The sequence below is a fragment of the Emys orbicularis genome, chromosome 3 (assembly GCF_028017835.1).
Source record: "Emys orbicularis isolate rEmyOrb1 chromosome 3, rEmyOrb1.hap1, whole genome shotgun sequence".
In the NCBI taxonomy this organism is placed as follows: Eukaryota; Metazoa; Chordata; order Testudines; family Emydidae; genus Emys; species Emys orbicularis.
In genome coordinates, this window is record NC_088685.1 from 101,691,262 (window position 1) to 101,712,660 (window position 21,399).

Consider the following 21,399-nt stretch of genomic DNA (forward strand, 5'->3'; position numbering starts at 1 on the left):
GAGTCAGGGGGCCCATGTTCCTTGGAGGGATTGTTATTGATGGGACACCAAGAAAATAGGGAATGCAGGAAGTTAAGTTGGAAGCAACTTAGAACATGGACAGAGCAGTGCCTAGGGTTTAACAGAGTTCCAATTGTTCAGCTTAACCTGCATTCATCGTCACTCTTTGCAAATGAAACAGGAAACACCCATTTTGAAAACTGTCAGGCATGGAGGGGCCTAACATGAAAATTCACAGCGAAGAATTTCCCCGTTCTGATACTTTATTGTGAAAATTAAATTATGCAAAGGTGTAATGTTTGTGTTATAAAACAAAATAAACCAGTGTTACTAAGCCAACCTAAATGAAAGCACCTAAGGTAACAGTGTTTTAAAATTAAGTCTCATATATGCTATCACCGTTTTTAAAGACTATATTAAAACAATGTATGTGATATATTTGCAGATTTAAAATACATTTAGTAAATATTAGCCCTAATAATGATGTAATTTCAAACAAACTTGGTAATGAAATTTCAGCAAGAGATGATTAAAAACAAGAAAATTCACATAACAAAAATGTTCAAATAATCACTGAGGGCTGAAAACAAACCTGTAGAAAGAAGAAACATTTTAGAGTATTACAAGTATTATAATAAGATATTGGAGTCTAGTTTTTAGTTAATGAGTTGGGCACTTTCTGGTAGTACTGATGTCAGTTGTGTGTGTATGTTGTCTGGCAAGTAATTAAGCCAGTGGCATTATTTATTAAGCACTATGGAGTACCCACTGTGGGAAAAATAAAGTCTTGTGTTTTTGTGGCCCCTCTGAGGGGTAGTTTGGTCAGCTGGTTTGCATATAGGAGTGCGCCTACAGCTCCTCTGCTTAATACAAGAGGCCCCCATGGACCGAGAGAAGGGGGCTTAGTTATATTTGTTTTTTGCAGTTAATTTAATTTTAGCTAATATTTACAATTAAAACTGTGAGGGGAGGGGAGGTTTAAAAGGAAGAAGGGGCTGCTCAATAATTTTCTTACAGTGCTTCACAAAATAAGAGGGTCCCAAAAGGTTAAACACAATTATTTTCTCCTGGTATGTTTTAAATCGCACTCGGAAGGGGGATATATTGTGTGGTAAATGATTGACAGTATGGTTAAGCTTGGTTTATATATCTGTAACATCTATGCCGGGGGTAGTCAATATGAGGACTGTGGGCCAAATCCGGACCGCCACATGCTTTTGAACAGCCCCCAAAATCTTTTTATTTGCTTATCATCATTGTTGTTGTTTTTTAAATTATTGTCTTTGAAGTCTGGACCTTGACTATACTTTGACCAAGAAATGTGGCCCTTAACAGAAAATAATTAACTACCCCTGACTTTTATGCAGTATCTTGAAATGGCTTTATACGACTATACAACAGGGAAACAAAGGAAGATATGTAACTATGCATACTAGTAATCTTTGTTGCCTTTTTTTCAGTGACCGGGAATATAGTTAGACTTTTCCCATGAGTTACATTATTTTCTGTTAAATTTTCTTCTAAAGGAAACTGAGTGAAAAAGGGGAAATTATACTAAGAAATGTTTGTTGAAACACAGAAGCAAAACAAAATAGCTGCATTCTTGAAAAAATGGTGGTTGTCCCTACTGATAAACAATGTTGAATGTTCATGTTCTGATAATTGCTTGTTTCCTTAAAACATATTTGTATTACAGTAATAGCTATTGGCCTCAACCAAAACTCAGGCCTCATTGTACCAAAGTGGTTTTTTTTTATATACACATAGTAAGGGACAGTCCGAGTCCTAAAGAGCTTACAATACAAATAAACACTACAGACAAAGTGTGGAAGAAAGGAGGTAGTATTATCCCTATTCTGCATATAGGGAATAGAGGCACAGAGAAAGTTTGCCTCAGATCACCTGTGGGAGAACTAGGAATTGAACCCAAATCTCCTGAGTCCCAATCCAAAGCCTGAGCCACAAGACCATCTTTCCTCCTGTATGAAGATTGGGAACAGTCAAAACTTCAGTCCTGGAAAAAGATGAGAAGCTGATCAATTTCAGATCAGGAGGAAAAATAGACACTCAGGTCATCATAAAATTTTGTTCAGATACTAAAACGAAAGCTGGTCTTTGTGATAAATAAGCTTAGCTAACTGGTAGCAGGGAAGGATAACTGATTCCTCTCTGAATTACCAGGTGCCAAATAAAAATAGAAATCATTGAAATCATCAGCGTTACCCTGGGATAAAACTGGAGTAATGTAGCAGAGAAACAGGCCCTAAATATTAATAGTTTTACTATAGAAGATACTTATAATATTATTAATTAATGTTTAAAGAATTTAAAACCATTTAATTTATTTTTTTCCATTTGTGAAATTCTGGAATTGAATGATTTGGGACTAGATGAAAAATGAATTGCTGAAAAAATAATTTTATAGATTATGATTGCCATAATCAACCCTGTGACTCATGCATATTTTCTTCTGTTTCACTTTTTTGTGGAAACCTTTTAGGATATGAAGAAGAGGAGTTTAACTGGCCCTCATATCTTAAAACATGTAAGGCTCAAGCTGCTCCTAAATCTTTGTTTGAAAACCAGAACACGGTAAGTATTCTTCATTTGCCGCTTCTTCATTGCTGCAGAAAGTTGCTAGCCGGTTCATTTGTATCATTTCAGTGACAGGAGATTTTGGAAATCCTGTAAATAATTTTTTCCTTAAGGTTTGATAAATGATTAATCTGTATTAAAATTCACCTCTGAAATCCACATGAATTAAATATATATATATATATATTTATAAAATATAAAAATTGTGTTAAAAGAACTTTAAGGTTGCAAGGTCAAGAACTCAAGTTAGGAAATACTAGAAGTAAGGTTATCTGTTTAACCTTAATTAAGCCCCCATCTGCATCTGCATTATGCTACAGTCCTTAATTATATGAATAAACACTTTTTTTCCCACAGGTCCTGTGCCTCATTCTGTGCACAGGATGAACGGTCCACCTTAAATCTGGGTATTTCCTAACTTTTGAGTATTTGACTTTGCATTATTCACATTCTTTTTACATTTTTAAATGTATTTCCTACGTTTTTTAAACTGAAAAAACCCCAAAAGTTTCATCATGTGAAATAATAATTTCTTATATAACGCTTTTTTATCAGTAGCCCTCAAACTGTTTTATAATCTCTCAATGTATTAATCCTTACAACATCCCTGTGAGGTAGGGAAAGCATTATTACCCACAGATGGGGAGCTGAGCCACAGAGTGTTTAAGTGACTTGCCCAAGGTCTCACAAGAAGTCTGTGGTGGAGGAGGTAATTGAACCTGGGTCTTCACATCCTAAGCCAGTCCTCTAACCACTGGAATAGCCTTCCTTTCCACTTAAGCTAACAGAGTAGCTGGTAGCAGTGGAAGGCTGTTAGCATCTGTGTGGATCTGCCACTAGAGGGAGATAAGATGCACACAAAAAAGGAGTGTTGAGACTCAGGAATAATTGGTTAAATTCTAGGTTCTGTAGGGGAGTGTGTCTAGTAGCTATAGACCCTTCTGCCTCTGTCACCCCAGCCTCTCTCTGTCCCCATCTGCTCCTAACCCATCCCACAAGCTGCTGCTATGCCCCAGATCCTGCCTGTCCCCTCCCATCACTGTCTGACTCCTGTTCCCCTCCAAACCTTCCTCCCCTAGGCCCTTCCACTACATCCCCGTTCCCTTTTCTCTGTTCCTTGTTCCCTTCCAGTCTCTCCCTGTCCCTTTCTGCTCCTACCCCACCTCAGCTCCTGTCCGTCCCCCACTGCTATCCACCCTGGCTTCTCTGCTCCTGGCCTCAGTTCTTTGCATATTTTCCCATGAATCCTCCCTAAATTTTATAAGATTGTTTATACTTTTGTGGCGCCACTGGATTTAAGCCTGCTTCTCTCCTTCTCAGACTAAGACTATTGACCAAAACATGGAATAACTTTTAATCGTTATTAGGCATAAGCAACAGTTTCTCTTGGCTGGTTTTTAATCTTCCTTTTATCCAACATTTTATCCCATTTGTCTATCCTGCCTGTATCATGAACTGGCATCATACTATTTTTATCATTTTATGGGACTAGGAGAAAGCTGTCAGAGGTAGTGTCTGTCTAAACCAAAGTCTACAAATTTTGCAACATGCTCAGAAATTTTTGTTTCATAAACCATGATCTCAGAGTCTGTATCTATGTTTGAGCATCTTTCATGTAAGCTAATTGGGCTGTTGCTGCATTGTTGGCCAGCTAATTGGTAAATTTTTAAATGACAATGTATGTATTGATTGTGGACTCTGGGGAGATTTTGGGATGTAGTGTGTGTTATTTACCTTTAATTTAAACTTTCTGTTTGAGTAGACAGTTATTCCATCGGGATTTCGAGTGGGAATGAAGCTTGAAGCTGTAGACAAAAAAAATCCGACATTCATCTGTGTTGCTACGGTAACAGACATGGTGGACAATCGTTTCCTGGTTCATTTTGATAACTGGGATGAGAGCTATGACTATTGGTATGATCTTTGTATTTGTTATATTTTAATAAGTCATATCAGAAATTTGTTAAGACGGTATCTTTCCCTGATACTTTTTGTACTCTGCATGTAGTCAGCACATCAGCTTTTAGCAGATTTTTATAAAAATGTCTTCCAGACCATTAAACATTTGTAGTAGATGTTAGGGGCTGCGTTATCAAATGTAGATGTTCAGGTTGCATATACACAACTTTCATAAGATTGTGGAAAATGGGTATTGTAGTTGCATGTGGGAGTAAATCTGGTATAAGTAATTTCTCTTTTAATTTTGCAATGCATCTTCATGTTGGATTTTTTATTGGGAAATACGCACGTGGACATACCAATACCATCAGTATTAGGCACGCTAGTAGCCATGACTGAAACAGCAGCTACATTTCATCAGGGTGTTTCTAGGTCTGGCCCATATGCCCTACTAATAAAATCTGTTGAAGGGCATGATTGTCTCTTGATCCTACTGCATCACAGTTCTGTTGTGTAGTCAGAACTTCAGTCTTGTTCTTCTTCGAGTGCTTGCTCATATCAATTCCCGTTAGGTGTGTGCATGCACCGCATGCACGGCTGTTGGAAACTTTTCCCTAGCAGCTACCCATCGGGCCGGCTGTGGAGCCCCGTGGAGTGGCGCCAGTATGGCGCTCTGTATACAACCCTGCTGGCCCAACCCCCCTCCAGTTCCTTCGTACCGCCAGTGATGGTTGTTGGAACAGTGGTCTCTTGCGTGCAAGTGCTCCACTAATCCCTAGCTCTTCTGCTTATCTTTGTATATAGTTACCCATTGTTAGTTAATTGTTCTCTACTAGTTGTTAATTGTAGTCTTAGTGGTTGTGGGTTTTCCCTTTAACGAGTGCCTCGTGGGGCTCCGGGGCATGCCGTCCCAGGGCTTCAAACCCTGTAGCTCCTGCACCAAGCCTATGCCCATGGGCAACCCACACGACTCCTGTCTCTGGTGTCTGGGAGAAGCCCATCAGGCAGATGAATGCAAGATCTGCAAGGCCTTCAAGCCTCGCGCCAGAAAAGAGAGAGAGATTCATTTAAAACAACTCCTCATGGAGTCTGCCCTCCGTCCACAACAGGACCCGGCCCCAAGCGCCTCAGCGCAGAGCGCTCCTCCAGCGGTGCCATCCGTGGCACTGGAAAAGGACTCGGCATGCCCTCCCAGGGGTCGGCAGTCTCCCAGGGCCCAGAAGCATTCCCCTCGGCACCGCTCCCACTTGCCAGCTGCCCGCAAGAAGCAGGCCAAGGACAAGCCTCCACAATGTCCTGATTCAGAAACCGCAACCTCGGCAGGGCATGCTGCGGAACATGGGCCTACGGCCGACAGACCCTACGGTCGGGCTCAACCTCCACAGGCCCCTGTCTCCCCAGGAAGCCCCGTGCTCCTGGACTCCCCGCGGCTGCAGGTGGAGGAGGTCACACTACCCTTCACACCGGACACTTTTGAGGCCGCTAGGGGGCTTATCGAAATGATGGCGCCCAAGTCTCCAGCCTCGAGGCCTCCGCTACCCCGAGGCCCAGTACCTTCAAGAGGCAAACTGGCCATGTTCATGCCGTCTGCCCCTCGACCAGGATCTCCGCGTCGCTCGGAGTCTTGACGCCGCTCTGAGTCCCAGTGCCGCTCTGAGTCCTGGCACCGTACATATACATGGCACCGGTCTCACAGCCCCCACCCTCGGAGCTGTTCTCGCTCGAGGTGGTCGTCGACTGATAGGTCGTGGTCGCACTCAAGGTCCACATCCAAATCTGTGACCTCGCTGCACCGCTTGCATCGACCTCGGATTGCACTCCCCAGTCATCGCTCGACGGACCAGCACTGCTCTATGCAGCAGTACCGCTCTACATCACGGCTTGGCACTGCTCCCTAGCGCATCACCTGTCCCATTCGCGGCACCGGTGCTCCCCCACCATCCCGTTTGGGGTCTCACCTCCCTGAGGCAACCATCAGCCGCCCGCCTCAGGATCCCTTGCAAAACCCGGATCCAACTCCACCCCTGGTGGAGGCTGCACTCGGGGTTTGGGAGGAGCCGGTCCCGGAGGATCCAGAGGCCGCCATGGAACCAGTCCTGCCGGTGGTGTCTTCCTCATCTTCGCCTGACGAGGCGGTGGCGGGTACCTCCACGTCTGGTCCACCACCCATGGACTACAGGGCCCTGCAGGAACTCCTCCAAAGGGTGGCCCTGAATATGAACCTCCAGGTGGAGGAGGTGGTAGAGGACGAGGACCCTGTGGTGGACATTCTGGCACCAGAGGGTTCCTCTAGGGTGGTCTTACCCATGCTAAAGACTATCCAGGCTAACGCCAAAACCATTTGGCTAATGCCTGCCTCCATTCCCCCTATGGCCAAAGGGGCCGAACGGAAGTAATTTGTCCCTGCTAAAGGGTACAAATACCTTTTCTCTCACCCTGCTCCGTGTTCCCTTGTTGTGAAGGTGGTGAATGAAAAAGAGAGGCAGGGTCAGCAGGGGCCCGCGCCCAAATCAAGAGATGCTAAGCGCCTTGATTTGTTTGGGAGAAAGGTTTATTCAACGGGGGGCCTTTCTCTCTGGATCACTAACCAGCTCGCAATCCTGAGCCGGTACAGTTATAACTCATGGTCTGTGGTTCAAAAGTTCAAAGAGCTCCCGTCCGAGTCAAGGGCTGAACTGGGGGCCATCGCTGAGGAGGGCAGAATTGTAGCCCCGACCTCCCTTCAAGGTTCTTTGGATGCCGTGGGCTCGGCAGCGCGTACCCTGACATCTGGTATCGCGATGAGACGCAATGCCTGGCTCCAATCCTCGGGTCTCCCCCCGGAAGTTCAGCAAACAATTCAGGACCTCTTGTTCGACGGCCAGGGCCTGTTTGCTGAGCAGACAAACTCTAGGTTGCATAGCCTGAAGGACTCCCGTAACACCATTAAGTCCCTCGGCATGCATACCCCGGCAACCCAAAGGAAGCCTTTCAAACCACAGATCACCCAACAGCAGTCTTTCCCCGCTCGGCCCAGGCAGCACTTCTCCTGCAGGAGGAATAGATCTAGTTGGCGTAGGCCATTGCGCCCGCCCGCAGGGCCAGGGACAGTCCAAGCCCCCTCCGGGCCCTAAGCGCCCCCTTTTAAGGTGTGCACGAGGTTGGATTACCAGTCCACAACCCGGACAGTTATCCTCCCTTCCTGAACCGACTATCCCGCTTCTGCCGTGCATGGTCCCTTATTACATTGTACCAATGGGTGCTCCACACAGTAGAGGCGGGATATTCTATCCACTTCTGCTCCTTCCCACCCTCCCATCCCTCTTCAGGAACCCCTCTCATGAGCAACTTCTCATCCAGGAGGTTCAAACCCTCCTCGCTTTAAGAGCAGTGGAGGGGGTGCCTCAGGAGCTCAAAGGCAAGGGTTTCTACTCCTGTTACTTCCTCGTCCCCAAAGCAAAGGGAGGCCTGAGGCCAATTCTGGACCTAAGGGAACTCAATAAGTTCATCGTCAGCCTGAAGTTCCACATGGTCTCCTTGAGCACAATCATTCCCTCTCTGGATCCAGGAGACTGGTACGCTGCCCTCGATATGAAGGACGCCTATTTTCACATATCTATCACCCCGTCTCATAGACAGTTTCTCCGCTTCGTGGTAAACAAAGTACATTATCAATTCACAGCTCTCCCATTCGGCCTATGCACAGCTCCCCGTGTCTTCACCAAATGTGAAGCTTCCTTCACCACCATCATGTGCATGTCTACCCTTACCTGGATGCCTGGCTCCTCCATGGCTGCTCTGGTCAGAAGGTAGAATCGCAGGTGCAAATGGTCAGACACATTCGAACGCCTAGGCATCATTCTCAGCATCCGCAAATCTGTTCTCACCCCAACTCAGAGAATAGAGTTCATCGGGGCAGTCCTTAATGCCAATCAAGCGAGAATGTTCCTCCCAGAGGCGTGGCGTCTGGCCCTCTTGCAGATAATCAGCAGCCTTTGCATTTTTCCCTCCAGCATGGCGAAGCAGTGCCTCAGGCTGCTGGGCCACATGGCGTCCTGCACCTATGTGGTGCATCATGCCAGATTGCGACTCAGGCCTCGGCAAGCGTGGCTTGTGCCCATGTATCGCCCGGGCTGCGACAGTCTGGACATGGTGCTGACCGTTCCAAGGCATACCCTCGATTCCCTACGATGGTAACTCGACCCCTGCATGGTGAGCGCCAGGGTCCCTTTCCACCCCCCCCAACCCACCTCGACTCTGGTAATGCATCTGCGCTGGGTTGGGGAGCGCATCTTAGAAGCCTGACAACTCAGGGTTTATGGCAAGTAGAGGAGCTGGCTCTGCATATCAACATCAAAGAACTCAGGGCGGTCCGTCTTGCGTGCCAAGTGTTTCTGCCCCGCTTGCAAGGTCACTGTGTCGCCATGCTCACGGACAATACCACGGCCATGTTTTATATAAACAGGCAAGGCGGAGCCCGATCATCTCCTCTCTGTCTGGAAGCCCTTCTACTGTAGAAATTTTGTCTAGCCCACTCCATCCTTCTCCAAGCTTCATACCTGCCGGGCATTCAGAACGTGCTGGCGGACAGCCTGAGCTGACGGTTCCTTACGCACAATGGGTCGATTCGTCCGGACATCATTCGCTCAATCTTCTGCAGTTGGGGATTTCCCCAAATCGACCTGTTCGCCATGCGGGCCAACAGGAAGTATCCAACGTTCTGCTCCTTCCGGGGCCACAGCCTGGGCTCGATCGCAGATGCGTTTCTGATTCCATGGTCCAGTGAACTACTGTACGCCTTCCCACCATTTCCACTCATACACAAGGTACTTCTCAAGGTCTGCAGGGACAGGGCAGACGTCATACTGGTGGCTCCAGCTTGGCCTCGCCAGTGCTGGTACCCCACCCTCATGGACCTGTCAGTCCAGTCCCTGGTACATCTACCTCTCGTTCCTGACCTCGTCTAACAGAATCACGGCCGCCTCCTTCACCTGGACCTTCAGTTGCTTCACCTCATGGCCTGGAAGATCCATGGTTGAGCCAGGCAGAACTCGCCTGTTCGGACCCAGTGAGGCAGGTGCTTCTGGAGAGCCACAAGCCATCTACCAGGGCCACTTACAAAGCGAAATAGAAGAGATTTTCTCTCTGGTGTGCCCAAAGGCAGTGCTTCCACTCCGGGCTTCAATCCCGTGTATTCTGGATTATGTCCTGCACTTGAAAGACCAGCGCCTGGCATTTGTTTCTCTCAAGGTCCATCTCGCGGCTATATCGGCTTTTCATCCCGGTGTTTCCGGGTACACCCCATCGTAGGATGTTTTCTGAAAGGTTTGGAAAAGATTCATCCCCCAATGAAGCCCCCTGTTCCGGCCTAGGACCTTAATTTAGTCCTTTCTTGCCTCATGGGTCCTCCCTTTGAACCGTTAACTTCCTGTTAGCTCCTCTACCTTTCTTGGAAGGTTGCTTTTTTGGTGGCCATCACCTCGGCACGACTTGTGTCTGAGCTGCGGGCCCTCACGTCTCAGCCTCCATACACGATTTTTCATAAGGACAAGGTGCAGCTTAGACTTCACCTGGCCTTTCTTCCCAAGGTCGTGTCCCGCTTTCATGTTAGCCAGGCCATCTTTCTGCCAGTTTTGTACCCAGAACCGCACGCCAGCCCTCGTGAACAGCAGCTGCATTCACTGGATGTTAGAAGGGCGCTCGCCTTCTGTATAGACCAAACAAAGCCGTTCCACAAAACAACCCAGTTGTTCGTCACTTTAGCAGAGCGGATGAAAGGTTTGCCAGTATCTTCCCAGCGGATCTCATCCTGGATTACGGTGTGTATTCGCGCTTGTTATGACTTGGCGAAGGTTCCTCTGCCTGCCATTACGGCTCACTCCACAAGGGCGCAAGCCTCGACAGCCTTCCTGGCCCATGTACCTCTTCAGGAGATCTGCAGGGCTGTAACGTGGTCTTCAGTGCACACCTTTACATTGCACTATGCCATCGTCTCGGGACAGTGTGGCCTTTGGCAGAGTGGTTCTTCTATCTGCAATACCTTGACTCCGACCCCGCCTCCGAGGTAAGGCTTGGAAGTCACCTAACTGGAATTGATATGAGCAAGAAGAAAAAATGGTTATTCACCCTTTTTGTAACTGTTGTTCTTTGAGATGTGTTGCTCATCTATTCCATTCCCCCCATTTTCCCCTCTGTCGGAGTAGCTGGCAAGAAGGAACTGAAGATGGGTCGGGCCAGCAGGGTCATATATAGAGCACCGCTCCAGGGGGCTCCACAGCCGGCCCAACGGCTAGCTGCTAGGGAAAAGTTTCCAACAGCCGTGCACGCGGCACGCGCACATACCGAACTGGAATAGATATGAGCAACACATCTTGAAGAACAACAGTTACAAAAAGGGTGAGTAACAGTTTTTTTCCTAAGGTTTTGGCAGAGTAACAAAACGGGGTTAAGGCCCTACATACCTTGCAAACTGCAGCTAGTAACTTGTTTCCCTGATTTGTTAAATTTTTGCAGGGCAGAACTTTAATGTGGGGAGGTATATTGGGGGGGTCTGGAGTATGAGCATGTGTGAAAATTCTGCATTATTCATTGGATGTACCAACTGTAATTTTATTACCAGTGTGACATACAATGTTGTTATGCAGTTCATTTTAGTTTACAACATTCGTATTTGCTTTTCCTATATCTACATCTTGATCAGCAAGCTGTACAAAGAAGTAGGATGCTAATGAAACATATATAACTGCTTTTTATTTGAATCCAAAGTAAAGTAAAATATGAGTGATGAGTGTTTTTTCCAGACAAACTTCCAAAAGTTTGAAAATTATCTGAAACTTACAGAAATATTCTGTGTTTTAATATTGCTAGCGGTAGCTCCCGTCCTCAACTTTGTGTTAACATTTTACATTGAGAAACTGGCAATGTTGTGGTTAAGGACTGATAAATAATAAGAAGAAGTAAAAATAAGGAATTGTTGGTTACTTACAAATAAATGGCAAAAAAGATTTTGTGTTTGAGGCATTAGGATACGATGGTGGTGGGTGCAGAACCCATATAGAAAAGAATAGAGAATAGATTAAAATACTTACTGTGCACCCATGGAGGTTGTGATTGTAGCTGCTGATGCCAAAAATGAACTGGAGGAGAATTAACTTACTGAAACAGTGGCAAGCAAGTACACCTCTACCTCGATATAACGTGACCCGATATAACACGAATTCGGATATAACGCGGTAAAGCAGTGCTCCGGGGGGGCGGGGCTGCGCACTCCGGTGGATCAAAGCAAATTTGCTATAACACGGTTTCACCTATAACACGGTAAGATTTTTTGGCTCCCGAGGACAGCGTTATATTGAGGTAGAGGTGTATTTGGGCCAGACAGAGGTAGGCAAAGCACTAAGTAGTCATGGGTTACATCCACAGGTGATAGGACATATGGAATTAGGGTTCAAATAATAGAAGGGTTAGTGATTATTTTTAGGAAGTCTTTTGATACTGGAGAAGTAGAAGGTGACTGGAGAAAGTTGAAAGTTTGAGGGGGAAAGCCATTTATTTATTTAGATTTAAATAACAACATACTATTAAATCTCAGCAGCATTAAAATCATCAGTTAAACAGCCTACCAGTCTTTTGAGCAACTGAATAGCGAAAACAAAGTTTTTCAGAATTTTAACTCTTTTTTTTGTTGTGCTCTCAAATTACTGTAAAACACAGGGAATAAAAATCTCCAGATTTCACGTCCAAATAGTTATAATTGAGCTATAGTACCTTTTTATAGGACAGGGTGAGAAAAATTAAAATAAAAAATATAGAGAGGATTGAAGAAATCACTTTTGAGCATGCTCATTTGGCATGTAAGATTTTACCAGAGCCTATTTGGAATGTTGTCCCATTAGTGACATCATTATGCAGTTTTCCTGTCTGGCTGGAAAGGTCCTGGGGATGCAGCTAAAAAAATGTATGTGAAGGAGGCTATGTAAGACTGAATTTTTGTAAAGTGTGTAAATGTCTCACGGAGACATACACAGGAAAATCCACCGGGAAAAAAAAAAAAAGAAATCCTTGACCAAGTAGCCCTCGTGGGTGCCCCCCCCCCTTTTTTTACTAGCGTGTTCAGAATTGGCATGGAACTGGGGGGAAGGAAGGAAAGGACATAAATGAATGATTAAAACAAAAAAAACAGCAAAAGACACATACTGTCAGAAAAGGAAGTTGGGTGTACTCACTGCTCTTTGTCTGGAGTTTTAGATACCAGGATTGTGGGTGCCTTAGAAATATCTCAAGTACCTGGCTCCACATCTTTAATGTGCACTGGAGAGATGTGCCCCTGTTCTTATGTACAAGAGAAGAGTACTATAGGGCTTTTGCAAAGTGATGGGCTTTCCACGTACCCACCACCCTTAGTACATGTCTAAATTGGTAAGGATCCATAAGGGAAAATGCATACGAAGCACATACAGTAGATTATTGCCAAACAGTTCTCATTATTCCTCATGAGGTCTTTTCAAACTTTAAAAATACAGCCATTTTGTACATTATCCAAGTGGAAATAAGATTTATTTTTGTAAAGTCTAAAAAATTTCTTTCCTCTCTTGGATAAATGAAAAACAGCTGAATGTAATTTTATCAAACTCAACAGCAGAAGAAAAAATATCAGCTCTAAAATTGTATTTTATAAGCTTAACTTTCAGCCCATATATATTTTTTTCTGAATATTTTCTGAACATACATTAATAGCTTAAAATGAATGTGTCTCAGCTAGAATTAGTGTCACTACAACAGCACTATAACACATTATGATAATACTTTCAGTGGCCTATAAATCCCATTAAATAATTCATTGGCATTAGCTTTTAGGAGGAAGAAAAGTGAACAAAATAGCCAGAGTAATATTTATATTCAGGAAAGTAAAATTTGCTCTGCATTCTGCAAACCTATCCATTTCCCCCCTTCTTATCTAGAAATGACAGAACATTTGGTATTTCTATGAGAACAATAGGTGCCGGGGTAAACTTTATCATGTCAGGATAAAGCACTTGTAATTTTTACTTCTGCAGATGTATTCTTCATATTTTAAGAAGTAGCAAAATAGCTTTTCTGTATTTGAAACATAATTCTGATTAATGCATGCAATATTCACAACTAATGCAGCCCAATAATGATTAGGGCTAAATATTTTTAAAAGTTTATATGAGAGTAACAACGATCCAAGGATAGTGAGTATTTTAATGATTCAGAGCTTTAAATAACAGTTTCCCAAGGTGCAACCAGGGCTCATTGCTCAAGCAACAGGTGTTGGTGATCCAGTACTCCTTTTGAATCAGTACTGAGTCAATGCCTCAGCCGTGACATGGAACATCTCTTGGGTGTGACACGAAACCAAAGTCATAAATGTGATGTAAGAGTGTTCTACCAAGTGCATTAACACTGAAAGATGTCCATATGTTATCTTTAGAGCAACCAATCAATGCATATTCCTGACATTTTTTGGGGTCTGTTTCTAACATTCAGTTTGGAGATGAAAGCCACATTGTAATGGTATCTGGTCATTTTTTTTGTTTTGTTTTGGTTTTTTTGTTTTTTGTTTTAACCAGGCTTTGGGCCTGTAAGGCAGACAGCGTAGATGTGTAGTTGCTGTGACTCATCGAGGTGGTAGTGGTGGTGGTGGTGGTAAGAGGAAAAGGGAAAAGTTTTGAATATCCTGAATGGCTTAATAGAGGTGTTCCTAATCTACTGTGTGCTCCTGGTGATCAGAAATGAAAGGCTGGGAGGGGATGTGATCCATGAGAGTTTTGTTCTCTTACAGAGTAGTCAGTAGAAGGAAAAAGTTAGAAAACAGGTGTGATTTAAGGCTGTAATCCTTAACTAATCATCTCCTTTCCTGTGGATGGAATTTTCAAATGTTGTTATGTTGGCCTAACTGCTCTCATTGAAGTCAATGGTGAAACTGAATGTGTAATCTAAAACTTGAGGATGTTTCCTGGTTGAACAGTCTTAGTGTTAGGATTTGTTATATATTGTTATATATTTGTTATATAAAGACTAATAAAAATGGCTGAGAGTTCCTGCTGGAACCTGGAGGCAGGCACTGGAGATAGATAACGTTACAGCTTTTTAGACTAGCCACAAAGAGCACTCACTGCCCAGTGTGTGGCTCGAGGCCCCACTGAGCCATTCTGTTTGTCTGCCTTGTGCAGACCAATTGACTCATGGAACATCTGCACAGTCACTACAACTCTGCTCCCTCCTCCTCTGCCCCCTCATTGCATCTCTAGCAACAAAGAAAGCCAGAATGTAGATTTAGATTGTTTGTCTAATTCCTGTGTCCTATCCTGAATGAGCTATTTGAGTGTTGGGAGCAGAATGAACACTTGGAATGGCCCTACGCAAAAGGCTCACATCCACACACACTCTACACACCACCAGTTACTATTTTGTTTGGCAACCAATGGGACATACCCCTTTAAAAATGGCTCTGCCTGACTTATGATCTACTTCTGAGCTCTTCTGACATGATCAAGTCTGCTCCATCATTGCTCGAAAAGGAGTCACTTTTTTTGAGGGGAGCACATTGGATTAGAAAGACCAAAGGATAATATAGGTACAGTAAATTCTTTTAATTACCTGGAGCATTACCAGTTTTGAACATGTTTGGTATTAATGTAATATTTATGGTGAAATGCTTGCACTGAAGCACTAGATGGGGCTATAAGATGGCTTCTTTTTTGTGTGTAGCTGACTTGGCTACTGTATACACTGGTCTACAATTTTTGAGAAGTCGTCTGCTTCAGAGATAAAATGTGCTATTTATTATGTATTTTGATGTGCTGAATTCAAATATGACAATTAAAACAACTGATTGGCTACTGTTTCTAAGATATTTAAGTTTTTACATTTTATGTCTATGTATATTGTGTAGATAGTATAGTTTTAATCATAAATTGTAAACCTAGGTCTTTGTATGTCTTTATGGTTGCTTTACATGATAATATTTCACCTGTCCTGTTTATGGAACACTTTAAAAATCAGTTTTATATAAATAAAATTTATTATGAAACAAAAGGCAAAAAACTATTCTGTACATAGTTTAGTCCTATTCAGTGTCTACTCGGCGCTTCTTGGCTTGCCTCTTGTATTCATTAAATGGAGCATCCCTTGTCACTGTCCAGCAATAGTCCGCAAGCATTGATGGGCTCCATTTGCCCTGATAGCGTTTCTCCATTGTTGCAATGTCCTGGTGAAATCGCTCGCCGTGCTCATCGCTCACTGCTCCGCAGTTCGGTGGGAAAAAATCTAGATGAGAGTGCAAAAAATGTATCTTTAGTGACATGTTGCAACCAAGGCTTTTGTATGCCTTGAGGAGGTTTTCCACCAACAACCTGTAGTTGTCTGCCTTGTTGTTTCCGAGAAAATTTATTGTCACTAACTGGAAGGCTTTCCATGCCGTCTTTTCCTTGCCATGCAGTGCATGGTCAAATGCATCATCTCGAAGAAGTTCACGAATCTGAGGACCAACAAAGACACCTTCCTTTATCTTAGCTTCACTTAACCTTGGAAATTTTCCACGGAGGTAGTTGAAAGCTGCTTGTGTTTTGTCAATGGCCTTGACAAAGTTCTTCATCAGACTCAGCTTGATGTGTAAGGGTGGTAACAAAATCTTCCTTGATTCAACAAGTGGTGGATGCTGAATACTTTTCCTCCCAGGCTCCAATGACTGTCAGAGTGGCCAATCTTTCTCTTGCACGACTATCCCATTCGCAGAGAAAACAGCAGTACTTTGAGTATCCAGTCTGCAGACCAAGCAAGAGAGCAACAACCTTCAAATCGCCACAAAGCTGCCACTGATGTTGGTCATAGTTTATGCACCTCAAAAGTTGTTTCATGTTGTCATAGGTTTCTTCCTTCATATGGACTGCATGACCAACTGGAATTGATGGCAAAACATTGCCATTATGCAGTAAAACAGCTTTAAGACTCGTCTTCGATGAATCAATGAACAGTCTCCACTCATCTGGATCGTGAGCGATGTTGAGGGCTGCCATCACACCATCGATGTTGTTGCAGGCTACAAAATCACCTTCCATGAAGAAGAATGGGACAAGATCCTTTTGACGGTCACGGAACATGGAAACCCTAACATCACCTGCCAAGAGATTCCACTGCTGTAGTCTGGAGCCCAACAGCTCTGCCTTACTCTTGGGTAGTTCCAAATCCCTGACAAGGTCATTCAGTTCACCTTGTGTTATGAGGTGTGGTTCAGAGGAGGAGGGGAGAAAATGTGGGTCCTGTGACATTGATGGTTCAGGACCAGAAGTTTCATCCTCTTCCTCTTCCTCGTCTGACTCAAGTGAGAATGATTCTGGTGCATCAGGAACCGGCAGTCCTTCTCCGGGGGGTACTGGGCGTATAGCTGATGGAATGTTTAGATAATGCACAGTCCACTTTTTCTTCTTTGACACACCTTTCCCAACTGGAGGCACCATGCAGAAGTAACAATTGCTGGTATGATCTGTTGGCTCTCTCCAAATCATTGGCACTGCAAAAGGCATAGATTTCCTTTTCCTGTTCAACCACTGGCGAAGATTTGTTGCACAAGTGTTGCAGCATATGTGTGGGCCCACCTCTTGTCCTGATCTCCAATTTTGCAGCCAAAATAAAGGTGATAGACTTTCTTAACCATAGTGGTTATACTGCGCTTTTGTGATGCAAAAGTCACTTCACCACAAACATAGCAGAAGTTATCTGCACTGTTCACACAAGTACGAGGCATCTCTGCTCACTTTGGCTAAACAGAAATGTGTCCCTTTGCAAAATCAAACACTGACAAATAAGAGAGCACGACACTGTATGATTTCTAGAGCTGATATAGGGCAATTTGTTCAGCAGAGTGATGTAAGCTTCGTTACGATTGCATCATCCATGACTTCTAGGAATAACATGATGCAATTCATATCATGTATGACGCAATACCAGCTTCAGATTGCATCATTCATTGTTTTGCCTAAAAAGCAAGTACTGTCCAAACCCAGTCATAGATTTATTCATAGATCCAGTCAAAGATGTATTTTAGTCATTTCTGGTTTAAATTGAGATCCCTTCCCTTTATAACTCACTTATCCTCCGCCATTCCCAAGTCAAGGGTCGTATATACTGACCCAATAGCATATCTTGAAAACTAGAGCCAATCAACAATTTTAAGCATCATTTTCATTCTCAGTGACCCAGAATTAGTAAAGTTTGACTACATTTATTTCAGAAGCATTTTCGCTGTAGAGCAGTGATATCAGTATGATGGTGTCAGAAAAGTTGTACAAATAGCCATTCTTACAGTGTAGTTCTATTTGCTAATTATAATGCACTGTTATGGGTGTTTATAGAAATTCCAATGTTTAGCAAAATAATATCTGCTCTAGATACAATAGTATCTACATTTAATACTAGTATTTCTGGCGCAAATCCTAAATATCAAAATAAAATTTTATCCAGTGGGGAAATTGGCAGTTAATTCAGAACAGCAAAAATAATGTAACACATTTAGCATATTTTTTTTAAAAAATGGGTCAGTTATAAAATAAAACAGTGCTATCCATACCTCCCAGTGAAGACACATTTTTATTTAATATTTTTTTCTGGAAAGAATTAACAATGATTTAGTTTCTGCCTCTTACAATCAGAATTTAATTATTGAGCTGTGGATATGCAACAGTGAAATGCAGGACAAAAATCAAAGGGAAAATTAATATGAATGATAGAAGAAATAATATTTCTTCCTCCAGAGTTGTGCCTGTAGTGCCCTGTTCTTGAGAATGTGCATGACCTGTTGTCATGAGCATATCTTCGCTTGCCCCCATATGGAAAGTTTGGATATCTGCATGTTACCATATGGATCCAGACGTTTGAAAATAGTCTATCAAGGGATTCAGAGTCCCAACCACCTTCAGCTCTTTCTTTAACATGATAAACTGCTGGCAATGAAGCCACCTCTCCATTTATTTACTTTTTGCATTTTTGTTCTGTTTAGCCACATTTTAAAATTGTTAGATTTTATAAAAATAAGAAACAACATTGTGGTTTGTTCTCTGTTCTTGTTGTTCTATTATAGATCCAACTGGCTTTCAGTGATGGTTTTGGCTCTTGTTAGTGGCTTCTTGGCTCAACATTATTTACTGTGAGGGGGGGTATCCAGGTGCCTTTTTGGTTATGAACACTGGGACTGGCACTAGCAGAGACAGGTTTTACATGATATGATTTGTATGACCTTTATAATCTTGTTCTGAACTTTAGGATCTGTTATTTGGGCGTGTACGTGCCACAACTGCACTGCTTTATGAAAGATCCCATGCTTGCCACACTACAGTTCAAGACAGTGGATTTACAGAGGCAATGTACTCAAGCTCATATTACTAGTTACTAACCTTCCCATTGCTTTTGCATAGTGCTTCTAGATTAAGTGTTTTACAAAGCTGAGGGGTTGGGAAAAATTTTTTTCCCGGGTCAGATTGGCTGCGACTTGGTTTTTTTTTTTTTTTTTTTTGCCTTCCTCTGCAGTTGTGGGTGAGGATCACTTATCAGGATAATCTCTGTATATCTCGCTTAGCCCCTGCGAGGGCCTGAGGCACTGGTGTACCTTGGTCCCTCCTGTTCTGTGCCTGTGACACTCAATAGTCTACTCTCTTGTGGGCTGTATTTTGGGTGGAGAGTTTAATGTGTTGGGTGGTATTGGTTGGCCTGTGATTTACAGGAGGTCAGAGTAGATAATCTGGTGGTTTCTTTTGGCCTTAAACTCTAAATGACTGGCCTGAGTGACAAAATTTAGAATAGAATCTAGCATTCGTGACTTCGTTATGTGCTTAGTCTACTAGACCACAGCTGTCTGTCTAGAAGAGAGATGATTATTTATGAAAGAATGCTGTATGTCCTACTTAAGATAAAAGTTGGCCATTTTATTAGTCTCTATTTCTCATTTTTTAAAATGACAGTAAGGTGCTCAGAGGCAATGATAATAGGGTACTTTAAAAAACTGACCATTTTTCTCACACTTGTTTTACTCTCATCAAACAGTAATAAAGTGACTATGTCTCGGTATCAGAAGTGACTTAGATGCTTAGGAGTCTTTTGAAAGTGGAAAGTGAAAGCTCTTAAGTAGCTTATGTGCTTTTGAATATTTTACTCCAAAGCTCTTCACGCACCATCAATGCAATGAGTCCAATGAGGTAATGGCTCAGTCTGTGCAAACCCCCCTTCCCTAGCCCCTTGATGGATTTGGGAGAGAGAATACCTGTTAGTCCTTCTGTTCTTTACTTCTCTCCTCTCTGAAGTCTCTGTAGAGAGAAGGGGAGTGTGTGTGTGTGTGTGTGTGTGTGTGTGTGTGTGTGTGTGTGTGTGATGCATTTGAAAGAGATACATTTGAAAGAGGCATATCTCTGCCTTTCTTTGATCTGCTCCAGGAGCTTTTCTGACTCAGGTGTAAAAGACCAACTAACGGAGATAGAATATGAACCTTTGGGAACTTAACAACCCTAAAAAGTGTTGACACAAAAGTACCATATTTTCAAAATCAAAAACCAGGGCAATTTTAAAGTGGAATAAATAAAGTGCTGTATAAATAATAAACTTAAATACATAAAGCATATTTGTACATTTTTTTGTAAAGGACAAAATGTTGGTACACTTGATATCGATTGCATCCTTTGCTGTTGTCATAAAGCCTTTGTTTCTAGAGAGTATTTTTTCCTCTAAGGCTTGATATATTTGAACTTAGCATAGAGAACTACTGGTGCAGCTGTTCATTTTTATTTTGTAAAAAAAAAAAAAAAAAAATTGATCAAAAAATAATTACCCTAGAGAGGTATTTCAGCATTAGGTCTGAAATCTATAAGTAGAAGTCTGGAACAGTACTTGCTGTGTGATGACAGTAATGAGACACCCTGCTTGCATTTCTATTATTTAACGCACACAATTAAATACACCTACACTGGACTTCATCTATTTGTCATGTAAAATCACTTTTAAAACATCAGTGTACTTTAAGGTCTTTTCTTTAAATTCTGAATATGAAAATATTTCTTTACTTTTGCTTTATGTAGCACAAGCTCAAAGTCAATGTCGTTATCATAATATAGTCAGTGGTTCAGTCCTGTGTTCTTTTATGTGCTCAATTCCCCATTGAAATCAATAAGTGGTTTCTGTGTGGAGGAAATGAGGAATTAGGCAATATGGTAAGAGATCTGACATGTTTAGACATCAGGGTTTGGTAATCTGATATACCTTCAACTCATGCAGAAATCCTCCTCCCTATGATAATAACAGCGAAACCCCTCTGTGTTCCATAGGAGATAAGAATGTTGGATATTATAGAATAACAAACTGATTTTTTTTTTACTTACCTTGCTATTCATATATATATAGAGAGAGAGAGAGAGAGAGAGAGAGATTAGATATAGATTAGATATAGATATATATGTTAACCCGTAGGATGCTGGCACTTTCCAGACTTCCTAACCAAGTGAAGGAAAATAGATATTATCATATAGACCTCAACCTTGCAATATGATCCACATGGGCAGACTAGGGTTGCCAGGCATCTGGTTTTCAACCGGAATGCCCTGTTGAAAAGGGACCACGACGGCTCCGGTCAGCACAGCTGACCAGGCCACTAAGTCTGGTTGGCTGCAGTGCCAGTGGGGTAGTCAGGCTCTGTGCCCGGCTCCGCGCAGCTCCCAGGAAGCGGTCGGCCTGTCCCTCCAGCTCCTAGAGAACTCCGTGCGCCACCCCCAGCACCGGCTCCGCAGCTCCCATTGGTCAGGAACCGTGGCCAGTGGGAGCTGTGGGGGTGGCTCTAGCGGGTGGGAGCAGCACATAGAGCCCCCGGCCACCCCTCTGCTTAGGAGCCGGAGCGACATGCCGACTGCTTCCTCGGAGCCGTCT

The 21,399-nt window shown here is 43.2% G+C and overlaps 1 protein-coding gene across 1 annotated transcript in view; it reads left to right on the forward strand.

Annotated features, from left to right (window-relative positions):
• Nucleotides 1-21,399, forward strand: part of L3MBTL3 (L3MBTL histone methyl-lysine binding protein 3) — a 159,877-nt gene that overhangs the window by 61,477 nt on the left and 77,001 nt on the right. Inside the window, exons 9-10 of the mRNA XM_065400933.1 lie at nt 2,501-2,592; nt 4,358-4,509. Coding sequence (XP_065257005.1) covers nt 2,501-2,592; nt 4,358-4,509 — 244 coding nt within the window. The remainder of the gene's footprint in view (nt 1-2,500; nt 2,593-4,357; nt 4,510-21,399) is intronic.